Below are 22,092 nucleotides of genomic sequence, written 5' to 3' on the forward strand. Positions count from 1 at the left end.
AGAGAGAGAGAGAGAGAGAGAAAAGACCAGCATCGCATGTGCTGCTAGAGCTGCAAGCATTCGGACCATTATAAATACATGTCTTCATAAGAATTTTATACCATCACCAAACTAAAGGAGCAACTATGGCCTTGTTCTCTCATTTTCTTGTTCATTTTGCCTTATTACTCATTTTCCTCCCTCTTGAGCTACACAACCTTTTGATTGGTGTATCATCAGCCACTTTAAGCATCACCACAGACAGAGAAGCCTTGATCTCATTTAAGTCTCAACTGAGTAATGAGACTCTTAGCCCTTTATCTTCTTGGAACCATAATTCATCTCCTTGCAATTGGACTGGTGTTCTATGTGACAGGCTTGGCCAAAGAGTAACTGGCTTGGATCTTTCAGGCTTTGGACTCTCAGGTCACTTAAGCCCTTATGTTGGTAACCTTTCCTCTCTTCAGTCTCTCCAATTGCAGAATAACCAATTCAGAGGAGTGATTCCTGACCAAATTGGCAACCTATTAAGTCTTAAAGTTCTAAATATGAGCTATAACATGTTAGAAGGAAAGCTTCCTTCAAACATCACCCACTTGAATGAGCTTCAGGTTCTTGATTTATCCTCAAACAAGATTGTCAGCAAGATTCCTGAAGACATCAGCAGCTTGCAAAAGCTTCAGGCTTTGAAACTAGGAAGGAACAGCCTCTATGGTGCAATACCAGCTTCTCTAGGAAACATTTCTTCTCTAAAAAATATCAGTTTTGGCACCAACTTTCTCACTGGCTGGATTCCCAGTGAATTGGGTAGGCTCCATGATTTGATTGAGCTTGATCTCATTCTCAACAATCTCAATGGGACTGTTCCACCTGCTATATTCAACTTATCTTCCCTTGTCAACTTTGCCTTAGCTTCAAACTCTTTCTGGGGTGAGATTCCTCAGGATGTTGGTCACAAACTTCCAAAACTCATAGTGTTCAATATATGCTTCAATTATTTCACAGGTGGAATTCCAGGGTCTTTGCACAACCTCACCAACATTCAGGTCATTCGTATGGCTTCCAACCATTTGGAAGGAACAGTGCCACCGGGTTTGGGAAATCTCCCATTTCTTAAAATGTATAATATTGGTTATAACAGGATAGTTAGTTCAGGAGTAAGAGGTTTAAACTTCATTACTTCTTTGACAAACAGCACTCACCTGAACTTTCTAGCAATTGATGGAAATATGCTGGAAGGTGTGATTCCAGAAACCATTGGCAATCTCTCCAAGGATCTCTCAACACTATACATGGGACAGAATCGTTTCAATGGAAGCATACCCTCCTCCATTGGTCGTCTCAGTGGCTTGAAGTTGTTAAACTTAAGCTACAATTCAATCTCAGGAGAAATCCCACAAGAGTTAGGCCAGTTAGAGGAACTACAAGAGCTATCTCTGGCTGGGAATGAGATATCAGGAGGTATTCCAAGCATACTTGGTAATCTCCTGAAGTTAAACCTGGTTGATTTGTCAAGAAATAAACTTGTGGGGAGAATACCTACCAGTTTTGGGAATTTGCAAAACCTGCTTTACATGGACTTATCCAGCAACCAACTCAATGGGAGCATACCTATGGAAATCCTCAATCTCCCAACTTTGAGCAATGTTCTGAACTTGTCGATGAACTTTTTGAGTGGACCAATACCTGAAGTTGGGAGATTGAGTGGTGTGGCCTCCATTGACTTTTCCAACAACCAATTGTATGATGGCATCCCCAGCTCATTCAGCAATTGTCTCAGCTTGGAAAAATTATCTTTGGCCAGGAATCAGCTTTCAGGTCCCATTCCAAAGGTTCTTGGAGATGTGAGAGGCTTGGAGGCTTTGGACCTGTCCTCCAACCAACTCTCTGGAGCCATTCCTATTGAACTTCAAAATTTACAGGCGCTTAAGCTCTTAAACCTCTCGTACAATGATTTAGAAGGAGCTATTCCTAGTGGTGGAGTTTTCCAAAACTTTTCTGCCGTCAATTTAGAAGGCAATAAAAATCTCTGCTTGAACTTCCCATGCGTGACTCATGGCCAAGGAAGAAGAAATGTAAGACTTTACATCATCATAGCCATCGTGGTAGCATTAATACTGTGTCTCACAATAGGCTTACTAATATATATGAAGAGCAAAAAAGTGAAGGTAGCAGCAGCAGCATCTGAACAGCTGAAACCTCATGCACCAATGATCTCTTATGATGAGCTCCGTTTGGCAACTGAGGAGTTCAGCCAGGAAAACTTATTAGGAGTTGGAAGCTTTGGCTCAGTTTATAAAGGCCATCTAAGTCATGGAGCTACTGTTGCAGTGAAAGTTCTTGACACTCTAAGAACTGGCTCTTTAAAGAGTTTCTTTGCAGAATGTGAGGCCATGAAGAACTCAAGGCATCGAAATCTGGTTAAGCTGATCACATCATGCTCTAGTATTGACTTTAAAAACAATGATTTTCTGGCTCTGGTGTACGAGTACCTGTGCAATGGTAGCTTGGATGATTGGATCAAGGGGAGGAGAAAGCATGAAAAGGGAAATGGGTTAAACCTTATGGAGAGACTGAACATTGCTCTAGATGTTGCTTGTGCATTGGACTACCTCCACAATGATAGTGAAATTCCAGTAGTGCACTGTGATTTGAAGCCTAGCAACATTCTATTGGATGAAGATATGACAGCAAAGGTTGGAGACTTTGGACTGGCTAGGTTGCTGATTCAAAGATCAACTAGTCAAGTTTCCATAAGCTCCACTCGTGTCCTAAGGGGTTCAATTGGTTACATACCTCCAGGTTAGCATCCTCATAGATTCCTTCCTCTCTAATTAAACAATAGTATAATAAATTAATGCATATGTCAATTTGTTTATCTATTCTTTCTTTAAGAACCTTTTAATTAATTTTATTACAAATTTTAATTAATACATAATTTGTACTGTTACTTGTTTAATGCAGAGTATGGATGGGGAGAGAAACCATCTGCTGCTGGTGATGTATACAGTTATGGTATAGTGTTACTAGAAATGTTCTGTGGTAAAAGTCCAACAGATGAGTGTTTCACAGGAGGCCTAAGCATAAGAAGATGGGTGCAATCATCATTGAAAAACAAGACAGTGCAAGTGATTGACCCTCACTTGCTTTCCCTCATTTTTTATGATGACCCTTCTGAGGGATCAAATGTACAACTCAGTTGTGTGGACGCAATTGTTGGAGTTGGCATATCTTGCACTGCAGACAACCCAGATGAACGCATTGGCATTAGAGAAGCTGTTCGTCAACTAAAAGCTGCTAGGGACTCTCTTTCGAATCAGTCTGATGAGAGTCCTACACTTACTAGTACTAGAGATACCTAGTCTTACGTCCGTGTTTCAGCAAAGTGAACTGTGTAGAGATAGGAAAGAGTCAGAGAGAGTTGGCACCGTACGATCCTTTACACTTTGCAGCCATGTTTGACAAATAAGCGCAAAGAATATATAATATAATAATACTTTTGTTGACCATGTAATGATCAAATACTTTACTATTTTAGGCCAACGAATCGCTCTAGTCATGTATGGTAGAAATTGAGATGTATTTCTGCCGCCAACCTTTAAATAGGCTATTAATAACAGAGAAATATAAGGAGGAGTGTGCTTAAAAGAGTGTGATTAAGAGTGTGACCCATTTTTGGTCCATGAAAAAAAGCAACAATTGATATCCAACACATTTATAATTGGTTATGCATGATAAACAAGTTATTTATTTTACTCTCAAATTGCTCTAGAGGTGCATGATCCCTACAATTTAAAGGTAAATAAAGATGGAACAACAGTTATTTAACAAAGCATATAAGAATTCAGAATTATCACTAATCACTTGCAGTGTCCTTGTTAACAACTTGGATTGGGTGTCGTTTAAGTGCATACCGGACAAAAATAACCCATCTCACATATTTGTGTCTGGTATGCAACCAGACTACACGACCTAATAAGTAGTGTAGCACAATTTATTATTATACATTTGTGTCCGGTATGCAACCAGACTATACGACCTAATAAGTAGCTTTACACTATTAATTATAACGAATGAAAAAATAGCTTAATACATTGCCAATAAAACAAAGACTAGCTTAAGAAAACAAAGCAAAATCAAAATGAATTACTGAAGAAGAAATTAAAGACACTAACCTTGTTAATTAGCTGGTTATAAGATTTTAAAAATGACTGCCACAGGAATGTTGACAACATGACCTTGATTACCATACAGCCCAATTCTCCCATAGCTGGCAGCAGAACTGTTGCTGGTTGCATTGAAGATCACAGACAAGACTAGTCTCTCCCCACTGGCAAGAGAGAAGTGATTAGGAAACACTTTCATAGAAGTTCCATATGGAGCACTCCAACCAACATTGTAAGTTTCATTTCCAGCAATGTTTTGGATTGTTCTTTGTACTACTCTAGATTGGTTCAACCTTGCTATTGTGATTGAGGGCAAGTTCAGATCAGGGCCATATAGTGTTGAATTATAAGTCCAGCAATTTTGACCAGTGTAGTTTAGCACTGTAGGAGTTGAACCGTTGATACCACATAGGAATGACATGTAATCATCATAACCTACAAAGAAAAATGTGTAAACACACTTGAAAATTCTGAAATCAGGTTTGTTTATTAATCAAGCAGCTGCTTTCATAAATTTGAGCTAGTTAAGTGAGACATCGTTGCTGAATTTTTGAAACATTTGAAACTTGCATGGATATTATAATGATTTAAAAGTTTATTAGTTAAGTCAAGTGAGACTTACCAGAATCAAAAAGCAATCCTGGATTTAATGCTGCAGTTGCATTCACAAAACCACTTCCCATGTCAAAGGGAGTTGCTGGAGATAGGTTAAGGTCTATGGAGGGATAGGATCGCTGAGCCATTATCGGCCTCCTATTGTTGTCATACAGAGAAGCTGTAGTGGAAAGTGCAGATCCAATGGCTGCAGGACTAAAGTTGGGAAACTTTTGCTTAACTAGTGCAGCAAGACCAGCAACATGAGGTGCAGCCATGCTTGTGCCAGACATCATTGCAAAATTCTCACCTGTTAGAACGATATTCACATATCACTATATTGACATGCTTAATAAATCAAATATACTCCAATTTCCTAGTATATATTATAATTTAAAAAGATGTTATGTTTAACTTTGAACAGACCAAATAAACACCTTAAACTTGTTTATGTTTTGTTTTCTAGTAAAAAAAAAAAAAAACTCCTTATGTATTGACAAACCTAGAAATTCAACAGAATCAGTGGCAACAGAACTCCAAGCAGCCCATATAAAATTTCCAGGAGCTACCAAATTGGGTTTCATAATGTCAGCTTCATGAGGAAGACTGTCCTCTGGATCTGGTCCTCTGGCAGAGTAATACACAACCATTGGGGCCTCATTATTGCAGTTCGCTTCTAATCCACCACCAATACTAGCAACAGCCCCAAATTTAACAATTTTATTTGAATCCCCATCTATTTGCAGTGAAGAATTGTAGTATTGCAGTAATATCTGTACAGTTAAGAAAACAGTGAATAGTTGGTCTCAGTGTCATTCCCACACACATGTAAGCAAGGAATAGAAATAAGTTGACTGTTGCCATGTGTCAAATCCACGCCATGGTTTTCATGAAGATATTAAATACTTAAAGAGAGAAACAAAGGTAAGTGTTGCTTGCACAGTTCTTCAATTGGAATTGGAGTTTCAACTCGGTAATTTGCATAATTAAATGTTTGCATCAAATGTTTATTCTGATTACCAAGTGAAACTCCAATTCTGATTGAACAACAGTACAAACAGCACGTAACAAATTGTATCTAATTTTATCCTTCCATATAATAAAATACAAGCCCATGAAAATAAGAAAAAGACAGCATACATGTGCAAGGGAGAAAAGGAACAATGCACCTTGGAATCATTTGCAGATGGAATTATTATGCCAGGCATTTTCATTGGAACTGGGTTAAGCTGAAAAGAAGTCACAAAAGGATCCATGGAGAAAACAACACCAACTGCACTAAGATTCATGGCTGTTTCTAAGGCCTGCTGAATGGTGGAGAGCCCAAGCACAAATTGGACTGAATAGCTACAGATCAGGAGGTTGCCCTGGACCAAATCCTGACTGAACTTACTTGAATCTTGACACTCACCAATATACATATCATCAGTAACTGTTGTGTTTTTGTTCAAAGCATGTCTTGCATGAATCAATTTAAACAATGTGTTCTCGTATGTGCCAGCTGGGGGAAGTAATTAAAGAAAAATGAAAAAAAATAGGGTATTAATAAATCTCAATAGGCATACTGATATAGCAAATTATATTTGCACACATTAACAATTGAATCATTTTATTACTCATCGAGGAACTTCCCCTATGTAATTCCTTCCAAAAAAAAAAAAACTTCCCGAATTTAACATGATCAGGGTCTTAAAGGTAACAAAAACTAGTTGTTCTCATTAGAGTAGTGTTCATTTTAGATCTGGGATTTCTTTGTTCTTGGTTGGGATTCATCATCTAGCAAAAAAACAGTTACTTAGTGTACTCTCATCCAACAATACAGAAGTAATAAGAAATTAAGAATACAGAAGCATAGCTAAACTTATGCATGGGAAGCACTATAGGAGCCCCTAAGTATAAGAGGGCCTTTTTGACTCCGATGGTGCAATTTGGTTTTGAAATTACAAATTCAGATAAGAAAGTAATTACCCACATGAGGTAAGTCGCATATGAAGTGTGTGGCTTCAAAAAGTGACTTTCTTTTATTATTATTTTTTTTAATAAGAAAGTTCCATGACTTTCTTTTTTACAAACCAGGCAAGTCGTGCAGAAGAAGCACGACAATGTGAGTATTAATGCTAGAGTGTGACTTTCTTGTTAAAAGAATAAAATAATAAGCCATATATAAAGTAATTACTTTCCCATCTGCACTTCTTTGGTAATTTCAAGATCAAATGCACCACAAAGGCCAAAAGGCCAAGTTTGTCTAAAACAAAGTCATGTATAGCTAACCAGGATTAGAGCAACAGAATTTTACGTGCAAGTCCAACACCAGGTATAGTCACATTATTTCCAAGACATAGGGAGTTGATATAAACTCGATCATGAGAGGTGGCACCAACAGTAAAGATCCATGGACTGAAGGAGGACATGCTCATAGGTGATGGTCCAGTATTGCCAGCAGCTTGCACTACAAAAATACCAGCTTTCGCAGCTGATAGCAATGCCATATCTATTGGATTGAAGAAAGTTGCAATACCAGAAGGACGCCTATTAGGAGTGATTGACAAGCATATTATGTCAACCCTATCCTGAGCTGCCTGTAAACAATTGATTATACTATAAGCCATACCGTAAATGTAAAATTGTGGATACAATTTAGTAAGCAGATTTTGAAAGGAAGACATGCAAGGAAAGTACTTTACAGTAACTCTTCAATTCAAGACCATGCATACCCTCAATGAAAATTTAAATAAATGAATGAATAAATACATTAACAAACTTCAAATGAAAAGTAAATGATATTGGATCAACACACAGGTTAAAATTTAGAATCCTAAGACAATCTATATTACATGCTCTTCAATGAATCAGAATTATTTGAAGCCAATAAACAGGCTGTTGAAAAATGGATAAGAATAATTATTTAGTTAATCAAGCAATCACTTCGGCACGTACTAGAGGAAGGAAGCCATAACTTTAAGATGATAAAAAAATAAGAAAATATATCAAATGCCAACAATTGACCTCAAATACCAAATATTGCTAACACATATATGGCATATAAAAGTACGTACACATACCTGGTCAATAGCTGCAACAACATCCGCTGCAAATCCTCCAAATCTCTTGTATAGTGCCTTGTAAATGGCAATGCTGTAAAAGATTGAAATGGAATGCATTCAAATGTTGCATACATAGAATAAAAAATAATTATGCTTGCATGTAGTTATTAGAAATCCAGGTTAGAACAGATCCACTCTTCATTTTGTTCTTGAATAAAAAGAATTACATACACCGTTACTATAATTTTCTTTAGTCTTTTCAATTGCCAAATAAATTTACATAAATTGTCGGTTACTGTATGTGGAGACCATTTCTATGGAATTGAAGCATTCCACAGGGAACAAAAAGAGATAAGTGATAGAGACCAAGACAGAGTAAATAAAGTAGAGCATATGACAGAATGTGGGAAAAGTTTAATTATGAATGGCAGGTAATGTACACAGGGACATTGGAGTGGTCCATCTCCTACGACAGATACCTATTTTTGTTCTGAACTTGGGCCAGCCATTGAAGGAATTTTCTCAGTTTTCTTGTAGAAAATCATGTAACTTTAAGAGACATGAAATATTTTCCTCTTACTTCTGAAAATCATATTGCAAGTCTTATTTAAGGACCCTAAATTTTCTAAAACATCCTGAACTTATGATAATTAATCGATCTCGTAAATATGACTTGGAAAAATCTTCTAGATGCACAGACCACTGACTTAATACATAGAGCCACAGACCCTTGCAAGGTAATAAATATCTAGAGATCTAATATTTTTAACTGCATCGATATGTTAGCCTATGTTAATGCAAGGAACCCCTCTTTAACTATGTAGATACTCAGCTTTAGCACCTAGTTGAGCACTTCTCTGCAAAGCAAAAGGCATTAAGCGTTTCTCTGATAAATTATATCTTTCTATCGCTAGACATCAACTTTCTCTTTTTTTTTCTCACTCTTAAGTCTATTGGTCCATTTCATCTCATCTTCAATTATTTTCCAAAATGACACACAAACAATAATGGCACATGAGTTTTTAACTTGAATAAAGTTCAAGATTAGTTACTGTGAATGAGGAGCCATCCCACTAGCATTTCCAAAAAATTGCCCAGCAACGACCACTGGAATTCCATGGTTTCCAGCTGCAACAGAAGCTGTATGCCTGTATGTTATGGATATATCAGAATGGACATTCAGTGAAAAAGCAAGTAAAATGAAGTTTTAGTTTTGTGGCACACTTAATTAAAATAACTATCATATTTCGAACTTGTGAATGAAAGAAACAGGATTGATAGGCTGACATGAATCTATAGCTTCATTTTAAACTTTAAAGCATTGCCTATAACCTTATTGGCCAGTAGCAATTCCAGACCATTTTTCAATATTTTTTCTTTCAAAACTATTGAAGCTGGACAGGACAGGGAAAAAACTAATTGATGAGTTCAAAATTCTCATAAACAGAAGCTAGATAGAAATGATTCATCAAAGTTCAAGCAGAGGGAAATAAACTTCAGAAAGATAACAAAGTAACAGAAAGACAGATTTGTTGATAATGATATGGACAAAATGAGGAGGAGAATGGACCAAATGACCAATTGTGGTTAACAACAATTGAACACGAGACTCATTTGGAAACACGAAAAACTCACGTGCCGTGGCCATCGCCATCAAAGGGAGAAGCATAGTCCTGAGATGAGTTAAATATTCCTCTGGTTATAGCAGAAGCAGCAAAATGTCTAGCCCCAACAAGCTTCCTATTGCAAGAACGGGACGGAAAATCCGGAGTAACCTCGCAGATGCCAGAGAAATGAGCAGGAACGGGGAATGGATGTTCAGATTTATCGTCAGCAAAACTAGGATGTGTAGGATCAATGCCAGTGTCAACAAACCCAATGGTGATTCCTTCTCCAGCAGTTTCAAACCCACCTGCTTGCGACCAAGCTCCCTGTGGCAGACCCAAAAATTGTGGAGTGTGTGTGGTTGCAGTCCTCACAGAAAAATCCAAAACCACATTGGACACTTCTCTTCTCCTTGACAGTTTTTCTGCCTTCAATATTTCGAAAATCAAGAACTTGTTGGTTGAAGAAGTTTATCAAAACAGACACAAACACCAAACTACGCACAAATGGAAACAACTCAAACAATGAAGCACGTGTTTCTTCACAGAATAAGGACATAATCAAGATCTTGAAAATTGAAAAGTAAAACCATACTATACCTGTTGTTGGGTAACCAGCACAGCAAATCCATTAATCAAATAATGGTAGCTATAGAGCTTCAGATATTTCTCCCCATTAAACACTTTATTCAACAACGAGTCGTGAACTCGGGAAAAGTATGAACCACGTTTCCTATCTGGCTTTGTAACATTCTGATGTCTGAAAACAACCAAAAAAGACCATACATGGTACAAAGTACCAGAATTTAGAATTACCAAACAAATAATATAAGTCTATAATGATAAGGTTTTCGAACAACTTGTCCACGAGTTGTGTAGATACTATGTCAATCATTTTAACAAATGTTTATCTTATCATCATAGCACAAATACATAACTTCAACAAGAAGCCTCAGCCTCAGCCTCAGCTATAAAGGAATGTAACAATTAATACACTTTGAACACAGTTTGTTAACATTCAAAACAAATATGAGGGGTACCTTGGTTTGTGAACTCTAGTTCTTCTTCTCCCAGATGAACCATGTCTAGAGTTGTTGCCCACTGTGATCAACTCATGTTGATGATAGTGAGAAGCAGGAGCTTGTCTCAGAGTAACAATGTACACAGTTGTAGTTGCATCACTTTGACACGAGGAAGGTATTAGAACCATTCCCAAGAAAAATAGTACCACTAAATGTATATGCTGTGGCCAATGCATGTTTTCCATTTGTGTTTTGGAATGCAAAGCCAAAGCCCCCTCCAAGAATGAACAAGATTGACAAATACTGTTCAGTTCAGCAGCACGTAAAGTCCATCTTCAACTGCAAGACTTGTTGACCTTTAATATTTATGAAAGTTGAGTAAATACACAAAAGCTGTGTCTGATTTTGCAGCTTGTTCTTTCTGAAGCTTGAAGTGGAAGTGTAAAGTGGAGCCAACTCAACACTGATATTAAAGCAGGTTGGTTCGGAATTAACAGGTCAAGTACGTATGGAGAATCTGAAACTATCTCGGATGCTGTGAAAGTGTGGATTTTGACGTTTCCAATTCTTAAGGTAACAATCCATTCGCTTTTAATAGTAGTATAGCATAGTAATAGTAATACATACATGAATTATTTGTTCAACAAGAAGCCTTAACATGCATCCTCTATAATTGTTGAAATTTATATGGATTTAACTAATTTGAAATGAAATCTATTAAATAAAAAATGGACTTCATATATTTAATATCATTTGATAAAAAAAAAGTATTTAGAAGACTCAAGAGAGAATATTAATAACCACCCAGCGCATAGATCAATTGACGTTGGATTATTCAAGTTTAATTAGAGGTATTAGATTTAAATCTTGGATATACAGTTACATATTGGAGAGAGAATTTTGATGTTCTGAATGGATTTACTTCCAATGAAAAAAAAAGCTGTGTTCTAAAAAAAATAAAAATATATATTAATAAAACTTAGTGTAAATTATATTGAGTTTTTGTAAGATTACACAATCCACTGCATACTGAGTCGGTATTATGAGATTTTGTGAGATTACGCAATTTTATTCAATAGTATAGGTTTAGTATTACCGACCAATGGAATATTGAATATTCCTATACTAAAAATCTAGTCTAGATAACATTTATAAAGGGAAGGTGTGAGTGGGGCATGTACGTGTAGACTTCAACCTAACATTACAAATATTTAAGGCACTGCTTTTTGGCTGTGCCCCAAAGAAAGTGGATACATAATGGTTCGGTGGCATTTCAAGTGCAAGTGCCTTTGCGCACATGTCATAGTGATAGTGCACCTCCACCCAGTGCAAAAAGTGTTATCTCATAGCATTCTAAGTTAAAATTGCAATGTTTTGGAATCTTTTTTTGCTTTGTTGATTAGTTATTATTATGAGACCCACGCATGCCTCATTTTTTTTTCTTTGGTGGCTATTTGAGACCTTGAAGCTAGTAGACTGCCACATTTTGACAAATTTCTGTTTTAATATGAAACTTTTTGGTTGTGAATAAAATATAGTTGAGGTGCAAATTGCAATGACCACTAGTAATAAACTGATAAAATATGGATTACCAACAAAGTCGTGTATGCCCGTGCTTGATAAGATTGATGAAATAAAGATTATTTTTAAGACAATTATATTATTTATATAATGTTTTTTTATATAATATTACTTTCTTATCTCTTCCCATTACATTAATCATTTTTTTGTAACAAAAAAAAAGCCTCTTTTTTTCTAACTATAAAGTATCTCATTTAGAAACTAAGAACTAATCTCTATTGCATCTCATCAAGTCTTGTACTCATGTTAGTTGTAACTTGAGTTCGATTATTAAAAATGTTTCTGTTGATAAGCAAGAGGTAAATTTTACTATAAATGTTCACTGAAATTGATGATTTTTCTAGTCTAGCAAACGGATCGATGTTTCTTCTCTTAGTCTATTTTTGTTTTTGTAAATAAAATAAAATATATCATGCTCATAATTTATTAATTCTTAAAATATATGTTTTTATTTATTTATTTATTTATTACTTAATAATAAACTCACTAGCTTTTTGGGTAACATTGGTCAAAGTGATAGGCCATGATATCATTCCATCTTTCTCTGCACTTTAGGAACAATATATCTTTTAAAAATATCTGTTGAAGAGCTTCTTCGAATGGCGAAAGAACCCGATTCTAGCTACTACCAGTACGGCTTTCTTTTCTATTTCGATTGATGACCTTGTGCATGCATGTGTCCCCAATACCAGAAGAAAAGGCTTTTGGGTGTGAGATTCTGTTCCTTCCAATTTTGTATCAATCTCTTCAAGTTCCGAAATTTCAGGATTCTACTCTATTCTTCAAAGTTCAAACGTTTTGGACCTTCCTTCAAATCACAATCTTTAGGTAGTTTGCTTTTTTTTTTTTTTGCATTCTAAAATATTTTTAAAACCTCATCTAAAAATGTCAAAAGTAAAATTTAAGCTTATGTAAAATTTAATACTCTTCCTAGTCACTTTATTCAATACTCTTTATTTCTTATGTAAAATTTAAGCTTTTTTTTCGTGTCCACAAATCCAGTACTACTAAGGTGGGGTAGGGTGGCGTGGGAGAGAGAGGGTGGGGCGGACGGGCGGCACGGCGACTTGGATCTGGATGGGGTGGAATGGGTGATGCGGCGCAACCCAAAGGAGAGGCTGGGGTGGGGTGGCGCGGGAGAGAAGTCTGAGGGGAAGGTGTGTAGGGATTTGGGCAAAAGAAGGATTTCACAAGGAATGGTAGTGTGAATAGCACTATTGGTAATGAGAATAGTAGTTCCCTACTACTAATGTTCTGTCAGCCCAGCCCATGACTCTGGCCCAATATTTCCTTCACTTTCCTGTCCAGCGTGCTGGTTCAAATTTTTTTTTTTTATCTGCATGCTGGTCCAATTATGATTGATCAATAATTACTACTTCAGCATAATATACTGAAAGATTTATGCATGCTGTTTGCTTGAAACTAAGATCAGATACTCAATATTCTGAGCAAGAAGGAACTTATTCCAAATTTCGAACTCTCCAAGTATTGTTCCTACTCTTGTCATCATTTATAGCAGTAACATAAATGTTTTTCTGTTTATATACATAATTGAAGAGTATGGAGATCACTAAGTACGAAAGATGTAAAACCTAAAAGCTATCAAAAGTAAATATAAACTCAAAAGGAAAGTTGGAATGGGTCAATGGCATTATCCATCTCTAAACAAGTCATTCTTTGACACTGAGCAAGTAGCAAAATTTTATCTTGACTTTCACCCAGCATCATCTTCAGTTCAATTGGTCACTGAAAGAAAGGACCTCACTAAGGGCTAATATGAAATATGACTATCCAAAGTCAGATAGAGCTAAGATGTTATACTTTATGCACAAGCTTTCTGGATTTCCTCTATCAGTGATACAAATGCTGTTCTCCACTGAGTGAACAGTGCATCAGAGCTGAATAACTTATGCATGGCACTTAATTCATTGGGACTTGCCTTTTTCAAGAATCCTTGTAGCACCAATTTCATCTCTTCAAAAGAATCACAATTTCCTATGATGCTATCTTGCTCCTGCTTTATCAAACCGGCACCAAAAAGTTTGGTCTTGACATCACCTAGGGAGTTGCTTGAACCATGACTGAACTTACAGTCATCAATAGCACTGCCTGAAGACTCAGAGACAACTTCTTTGTGATTCCAGTACTCGACGCATTGATGTTTGGGATCTGCAGCTTCAACGGCCTGGAAAAGTTTTTCGGAATGGATTAAAACATCAAAAGTCAGAACATGATTAGCTACATTAAGCTAGTTCAACAAAACTGGTAAAAGATAAGATCCAATTTCCAAAGTATATGAATATAAGTCTATATTAGAAAACAATACACCGGTGATATTAATTTTAGCAAAACAAGGGTGTGAATAGCTTAAAAATTCATGAGTTTGCATTACCTGAATAATGGATGGTGAAAGGAATCCAAACATTTTGTGACCGTTAATGCTTTGCAGAAGTTCCAAGGGTGGAAGTTCTATTTCACCTCGACTCCTTCGCCTCTTGATTTCATGATTTAGTCTGTCAAGAACTGTTTCCCAGCACTTATCTGCTGAGGTGTTTGTGAAAGCCTCATTTGGACGTTCTTCCATGGTAACCTGAAATATATTTTAGCGAATGAGGAAGAAATATAATTCCAACGGAAGAATATGTCCATGCAAATACCATAAAATTATAAATAAAATAACAAGAAATCAATTATCACTTAGTTCCATTAGTATTATGTTAGATTGTCAGATTCCATGAATTTTCATACAGCAACTGAGCATAAACTGTTCTGTTCAATGGAAAATTAAGCAGCAGCTGAGTTTCTCCAGAAAATGTCCAAGAAAAAAAAAAAGGCAAAAAAGAAGACAGCACAATAGTTATCTCAACAATATAAAATGCAACAACTATAACTTTATTAAAAACGGAGTACCACTGCATCATAAAGAGACATTTTCTAGGGTGATTAAAATAATTTAAGTAAACAGAATAAATAAATGAAAATATAATATCTCAACTCCCAAATCCTTGTGCAAGCTAGAAAGAGAACCCCTTCCCCCTTTAAAGAAAACATCAACTGAAACCCACACAAAAACCTAAGAAAGCAACCTATCCCACAAACATTGTGTAGATAAAAGTCTTCTCTGAAAATGTTTATCATTTTGTTTAAGCCAAATGCACCATATTTTAGCAGTTTAGCCAACAGCAGACTTGATAAAAAAAACTTACAAGCCTACAGCCCCTTGAGAGAGGAAAAAAAAAAAGATTGCTGAGAGATACCCTTGATTTTTGTAAATGAGCAAGTGAATTGCTCTGTACACCTTAACTCCTATTTTATATTATTAAATAGGTTGTGTAGTACATATATCTAGTTGCAGAAAATAGTCAATATGATTTTAACATGAAACAGAAACAAGATCAGGAGTGATACCTTGAAAATAGGCCCAAGAAATCCAGCACCATAGACTTCAGAAACATAATTACAAATTCTTGGTGGATCAAGAATGCTAAAGAACTTAACACGACTCTTGAATCCTTCATAAATTTACCAAAACAAATGAAATGTTAAACTCCCACAAAAATAATTGAAGGTGTAATACAAGCCCATAAAAGATCCTACCAATGCAGCTTACCTTTTGGATATATTGCATGCTTACTGCACCACAGTTTTCCGCACATAACAGAGCCCAAATTTACAGGCTCAACAGAAATACCAAAGTTATTCATTAAGGAGCTTTGGTTTGTCAAAGATATACTTGTATTGGAGGTTTCGACAACGCCCATTTTAGATACACTGTTGAGTTGCTCTCCTGAATCAGAATGCATCTGCAAATCCACCCCAAACAATTTATAGCCATCAAGTGTACAAGAATTTTGAACATCCCTTGAACAAGATGAAAATTCTTTCTCCAAGGAAGCAATACAATCAGCCCCAGGTTCCATGTTGTCTTGTTCTTTTCTGGTCTCTGCAAAGCAGACTTTTTCCACATATGGAACACCCTTATTATGATGGTAATCAGCAGCATGCAGAAAATAATTTTCAGGTTCACCAGACATAACATCAATATTCAAATCCACAGAACCTCCTGTGCCCACCATAATTTTATTGTCCATGGCCAAATCTTTTTCATTCAAACTATCTTTATGACAATCTTTAGTGTCAGATGGTGCACTAAGAGTTTCATGGTGAAACTCTGAGTGAACCAATTCTGCTGAAATTTGGCTGTAAGAACTGCTAGGTATAGTTGAATTTGACTTATCATTAGTTCCTGCACAATAAGTTGAGTTTTTCCCTTCTTTGTAACTCTGGGTTTGGCAAATGGCACTCTCCACATCTTGTTTATAAATGCAAGCATCCTCAGCATCAGCAGAAACCATTACAGTGTTTCTATTTGCCCACACTTCAATAGCATGCGATTCTCCTTCTAATGCTTCAACCAATGTACTTAGTTCATCCATAGTATAACGAAACAGAATAAATCTGTTGTTCATTTCACATGAGCAAAACAAATTTGAATGTTTGAGACAAGAATAACAGTCAGGAGAGCACTTGCAACCTACGGCAGATAGGTGCAAGTCATAGAAGCAAGCAAAGCATTCTCTATCCTCAAACAAATCAAACTTACTGTCCATCTTCAGCATCTTTAAATGAGTTGGAATACAGTCAAGCCTCTCCTTTTCCATAGTTATCCTTATCTGTAAAAAATAAGGGTAACAAAATGGGGAAAAAAAAATAATGAAATGAAGAACAGATATCTGCATGGGAACTAAAATTAAATAATAAATGCCAACCAAAGTGTTATAAAGCTTTCTAAATATGTGGAATGGGTTATACAACAACAACAACAACGCCTTATCCCACTAGGTGGAATGGGTTATGATCAAAGATAAAGAGTATGCAAGAATATTACCTTAACTGCTTTGGTAAGAACTCCATCTTTCCCACAAGCGCTTCTCCATTTTATATATTTTTGATCTTCTTTTCCATGAAGAGTTAAATCTGCAAGGGCATGCACGGCTTCCTGAGCACATCCAAATAATAACTTGTCATGAGACAATGAAGTCTTACGGCACTGCGAACTGTAAAGCTCGGCAGCATTCTGGCCATGCAGAAGCCAGTCAACAGGAGCCACATTCACAGCCTCTGCACAGTTGAAGCCACAATTGAAGCCACAGTGGTATGCCCTTGGAAAGGTAACAACAAATTCCCCTGAATGCTGGACAGTGCGATGTACAGGCACCCCCTCGGATTTAAGAACTGAAGGAGATAACTGAGTCACCTGCTCAAAGATTAAATCATAACCACTAGAATCATAATACAGTTCCCAAACTCTGTATTACACAAAGAGTACTAAAATATCTAACACTTGTATGAGAGATGAACAGATGTGCTAGAGAGTTCTGGAGAGATAAGATAGTGACGCTTTGGTAGAAACAGAATTGTTAAAGTTCAGCATACTACATAATGAGAGTAAGGTCATAAAACAGATAACTATACCATAATTTCAAAATCTTTAATGGACTTGTAAAGAACTAAGGGTAACTTGACAAATGCATCATACATGTAAAAGTATCATTCACTAAACTAATCAAAGCATCACACCTTTAACTAAATAAACATGAAGTAACACTCTGAAGTCTAAAGATTTCAAAATTTCATCATGGTTTTAGTTTCTTAACTTTCACAAGTGCATTAAAAGTTCCTAGCAAACTTCCAACAAAATACTCATTTAGCATCAACTAGAATCTCTGTGTTTATGAAATCTCTATATTGAAACAGAATGAAAGCAACCAAAAAACTGAAATTTAGGAGGAAAGTACAATTGCGAGTAGTATACCAATTCATTGAGTAGATTTGGTTGTTCTTCAAATAAATCAGGCAAGTGCTTTCTCATTGCATCTTCCAGACCTGGAGCATGGCTTCCAGGAATTCCATACCATACTTTTGGGTCACCCCAGTGCAGATAATTAAGTGAATAGAGGTGATGGTCCTCAACATGCTGTTCCAAGGAGAAAGAAACAAGAAAAATGTGTTAGTCTTTATAGGAAAGTATGAAGATCTGAAACAAAAGCAATGCAAAATTCAAGACATTATTACTTGTTTTATAGCTCAATATTTCAAACAAATCAACATGAAGAAGTGGAACCAAAAATGTTGTGAGTGCAAGCATACTGAGAATTCTATTATATTAGACATGATTAATTATGCAGTTTGTAGCAACCCCTATCTGGATTCTAGTCTATGCCTAACACTAGTTCAAGTCATTTATTTTCTTTGCTGAACCTTTAATTAAATCATATTTTTTATACAACAGACAGATTTTAAAATTTTTAACTTAGCTTTCATGAAGGAAAAAAAAAACATAAACTCTATAACTCCACAGACAGATATAGAAAGTGATTATAAAGAAATTAGTAATATCATTTGTTATGCCTTAAACTTTGTTTCTTGCATAGGTTTAGACTGAAAGAAAATGTAATTCTCACTACTTACTATTAAGCAAGAGGAATCATCTACTGTAGCTAAGCCGTTGCTAGGTACAGTAGAAAGAACAAGATGAGAAGGAGTGACAGTTAGATTGTTGGGAGTTAGTTAGACTCTGCCAGCTGGCAAGTTAGTTAGTAGTTTCGAATATATAGCAGCTTTCTAGAGAAGGAGAAAGGGGGAAGGAATTGATTGTATTGAGAGAACCTGAGAAGTGTCTCAGTGTTGTAAGAGAAGAGAGTGTTCTTCCTTGTGTAAAGAGTGAAAGAACTATCAATAATAGTGAATCCTTTATCTCTGCGTGTATTGTCTTGTGTTGGTTCTTGTGTGCATCTGTTCTACCTCTAGTTGCAATTAGTAAAGTAGAGAAGATTCCTAACACTTACCCAGCAAAATGAGGAAAAGCACATTCCAACATACAGCCATGGAACTACAACTCCTGAGATATCACTTCCTTCAAAACATAATGCAGAACCTGACAGTCGCGGGAAGTTATTCAGATTCCAACCAGACAAGGTATATCTATCTGACTCGTTCTTAGTTAAGGATGATATCTTAGGAAAACCACTTCCAAGTGATCCAGTTTCCAAGTCAGCTCCATAATACACCTTCAAAAACAACAGAATAGTATATAATTTTTTTGCGTAATTATGTGACAGTAAGACTAACAATATCAATGAACTACAATTAGTACCTCAACCTCATCAGTTGGTTGCTCTATTATTCGCCAGTATTCGCCTTCAATTTCCTCCACAGAGGGCTTCCATCTCTGCTGGTGACTATTATCACTAACTTTTTCATGTTCATTGGCATCATTCAATCCAAAGTAGCAATCTTTAAAAACACTAGCATATTGCTGAAAGTCTTTAAGTGTGAAGTCTGACCCTGATTGGAATCCAAACTTCTCCTCAGGCTCAGAAGCAACATTAGCTTCAGAACCTGATTTGGCAGTTCTCCTACCCATGCCCATCTTTGACTGTTTTCTATGTTTTCGTTTCCTTCCCCTAATTTTCTTTCTCATGGGCTCCCTGTTCTGAAGCAAGTCAATTTGCTGAATACGAGTGGGAAATTTTGCATTTTCCCATAAATCTTTCTCCTTAAGAGGGCAAGGTGGTACCCAGCAAGCTGGAGGGACAATCCTACATATGCCATAAAGTTCAGCTTGGGGGCGAATCTTAGCTATGTAACCAAGTGTGTCTTCAAACTCCTGATAAGAAGAGGATAAACAAAAAGTTAATTCAAAATACAATATAACCACCGCCAAAAATACTATGATAATGATAATTATAAGTACCTCAATAGTTGGATAAAACACAGGTGCTTCATCGACTATAGGCCGGCATGCGTCAACTGGATCCCATCTGGCTGATATCTGCAACATGACAACAATATGCATAGTCATTTTTAAATCAATTTTTCTTTTGAATTTCCAAACTGATATGTATAGGAAATATGTTTAAAAGACTGAAATTAGTATCTGACTTCATTGAGTATACCAAGACACATTCACAGCACAGTAGATCATGCTAAATACCTTTCTATGCCGTGAACTGCCAGGAGACTCAAGTGTGTTTTCCATTTCTGGCTTATGCCTAAGAGGATTATCCTGCAAAGTATCACATGTATGGATGCTAAATTTGTTGACTCGATAAAAATTGATAGGGAGAAACATCAAAGTTTAACACAAAATGTCTTTTCCAAAGGATTGATTCAAACACTGTAACAGCTTAATTTCAAGCATTTATGTTGTTTCACCAGCTATAAATCATGTAAAAATTACGGAGTTTCTGGTAAAGGCAGAACAGTGAATCAATCATGCAGTTAGTGTCATCTAATCTTCTAAAACAAGTTATACAACATTGATGCCCTTCATTTGCTTATGCTGGTAAGGTATCAGCAGTGTATGCCATGAGACAGATTTTAAGTTTGATTGAATCCTCAACTAACAGTATTGATTCATCAGGTGATGCAAGGTTGGAGATAGCTCTCAGAATTCAAAGACAACACGAAGCAAAATTTCAGTATCAAATGTAAAACCAAAACGATTTTCGTACTTTGGCATCATTCAGGTTACTTACATCATATTTGAATAAAAACTCTTCAAACAGCAGTGCAAAAAAAAAACGCTTCAAACAGTTACAAAAAGACTCACTAGATTTAAGGGAATCACATTTTTATAGCTCAATCAAAAAAACCTTCCTCTTATTTTAAGCTTTAATAAGATAGACTGATAGAGCATTAGATTAATATTTTCAAATTCCAAATGTGCATGCAATGCTCTTGAAACCAAATAATGTAAATGCAATTCAATACAAAACGAGAACCAACAAAAGATTAGGTGATCCAATGCTAGACATAAAACATTCCAAAAAGCTAAACAAACCAGTCCACCACCAGGGTGAGAAATTTCCAATCTTTCCAAACCCCAGAAAACAAAAGAAGTCATATAACATATAAAAACCATCCTACAGTAAAAAAAATTAAGGGTTTACAATTCCTGAGTAAATTAACATCATCCTTCAGGGGAGCAGAAATTAGCACGGGAACTAAACTAGTAATATCAAATATGACACAACAATAGCTATCACAAGCGAAAACACACAATCACAACGTCTTAAGCAGAATGAGAAAAGACTAAAAAGAAACAAAGGAACGAAGGAAGGAAAAGATACACAAAAAATAACATCAGTTTTCAAATTCCATAAACAAGGAAAAGATCTGCAATTTGTGATGATCCACAATAACAGAGGATGGAAAATCTGAACAGAGTAGCAGCACATGAATAAGAAGCGCTCTAGGACACGTACCACATTGTCAAGGTTTAAATCACCAAATGAGAAAAAAAGAAAGAAAAGAAAGAAAAGAAAGAAAAGAAAGAACCAACCTCTTTGGCGTGAGTTTCTGCAGCCAATTTCAACTGTTTCATTCAATGAAAAATGAAAGATAAACCCAATTGAATAAGTTATTGAGCCTGCAACAAGAACAGAACAGAGGCCATTGTAACTAACCTTATCAGACCAAAGAGACATTCCACAAAGCAGTTTCCCACTTATCTATCTATTACCCAACTAACTGACCCCAAAAACAACAAATGCAGAACACAAACGTACTCAATGCAGCAAAATTCTTCCCGAGAAGTTGTTTCCAGGTTCTGAAGGAAAAACAGCAGTTGCGTACAAAAGAATTAACCACGGAAATTGCTTCACAAATCAAACGAAAATCCAAATGTAAATTCAATTGCATGTATACATATATTTTATTTTATTTATTGTATCTATGTATGTACTACCAATGAATGAATGTAGCAACCCCCAAAATTTGTTGTGAAATTGCAAAAGAATAAAAATTCTACAAATCTTGGATTCTAAATTCTAATGCCCAAGAAATCAAATAGCTGCAGAGGCACTTTTTTGTAAGATAAAAATAGAAACAAAAGAATAGAGTGGGCATATAAACCATGTAATATATTTTGACAGGTGTAATGGGAAACAAAATTAAATAAATAATTATTGAAAATAATGGGATGGATACGAAGTCCCAGGTGAAGCCCCAACAACAGTCGTTACACTTGCACAGTTACACTACACTACAAAAAGATTTTAATTCCATTAATAATGATAATAAATTATTTGTACCAAAT

General features: G+C 36.0%; 3 protein-coding genes across 6 annotated transcripts; 1 reads left to right on the top strand and 2 right to left on the bottom strand.

The window, feature by feature from the left end:
* Positions 1 to 3,709, top strand: LOC114421805 (putative receptor-like protein kinase At3g47110). Its single transcript, XM_028387880.1, has 2 exons — positions 1 to 2,781; positions 2,944 to 3,709. Exons 1-2 carry the CDS (start codon positions 126 to 128, stop codon positions 3,339 to 3,341), a joined length of 3,054 nt encoding a protein of 1,017 aa, XP_028243681.1. The 5' UTR covers positions 1 to 125; the 3' UTR covers positions 3,342 to 3,709.
* A 107-nt stretch (positions 3,710 to 3,816) lies between these two features.
* Positions 3,817 to 11,025, bottom strand: LOC114421806 (subtilisin-like protease SBT2.2). The gene is made up of 10 exons (XM_028387881.1): positions 10,428 to 11,025; positions 9,988 to 10,147; positions 9,419 to 9,816; positions 8,836 to 8,931; positions 7,802 to 7,874; positions 7,036 to 7,318; positions 5,909 to 6,240; positions 5,242 to 5,512; positions 4,768 to 5,049; positions 3,817 to 4,580 (listed from the first exon to the last, which is right to left on the bottom strand). The coding sequence occupies exons 1-10, from the start codon at positions 10,652 to 10,654 to the stop codon at positions 4,171 to 4,173; spliced, it is 2,532 nt and encodes an 843-aa protein (XP_028243682.1). The 5' UTR covers positions 10,655 to 11,025; the 3' UTR covers positions 3,817 to 4,170.
* A 2,427-nt stretch (positions 11,026 to 13,452) lies between these two features.
* LOC114423396 (lysine-specific demethylase JMJ18-like) lies at positions 13,453 to 21,941 on the bottom strand. Of its 4 annotated transcripts, none has more exons than XM_028390143.1 (12): positions 21,563 to 21,941; positions 21,337 to 21,423; positions 19,987 to 20,058; positions 19,747 to 19,824; positions 19,147 to 19,659; positions 18,839 to 19,060; positions 17,806 to 17,967; positions 16,879 to 17,247; positions 15,601 to 16,663; positions 15,399 to 15,502; positions 14,383 to 14,580; positions 13,453 to 14,175 (listed from the first exon to the last, which is right to left on the bottom strand). In XM_028390143.1, exons 2-12 carry the CDS (start codon positions 21,376 to 21,378, stop codon positions 13,813 to 13,815), a joined length of 3,186 nt encoding a protein of 1,061 aa, XP_028245944.1. In that variant the 5' UTR covers positions 21,379 to 21,423; positions 21,563 to 21,941; the 3' UTR covers positions 13,453 to 13,812. The 4 variants fall into 4 exon arrangements, with proteins under 4 accessions (XP_028245944.1, XP_028245943.1, XP_028245946.1 ...); XM_028390142.1 differs by having other exon boundaries at positions 21,337 to 21,369; positions 21,461 to 21,941; XM_028390145.1 differs by lacking the exon at positions 19,987 to 20,058.
* Between the last annotated feature and the right edge of the window lie 151 nt (positions 21,942 to 22,092).

This window comes from Glycine soja, chromosome 8, assembly GCF_004193775.1.
Source record: "Glycine soja cultivar W05 chromosome 8, ASM419377v2, whole genome shotgun sequence".
NCBI classification, from domain to species: Eukaryota; Viridiplantae; Streptophyta; class Magnoliopsida; order Fabales; family Fabaceae; genus Glycine; species Glycine soja.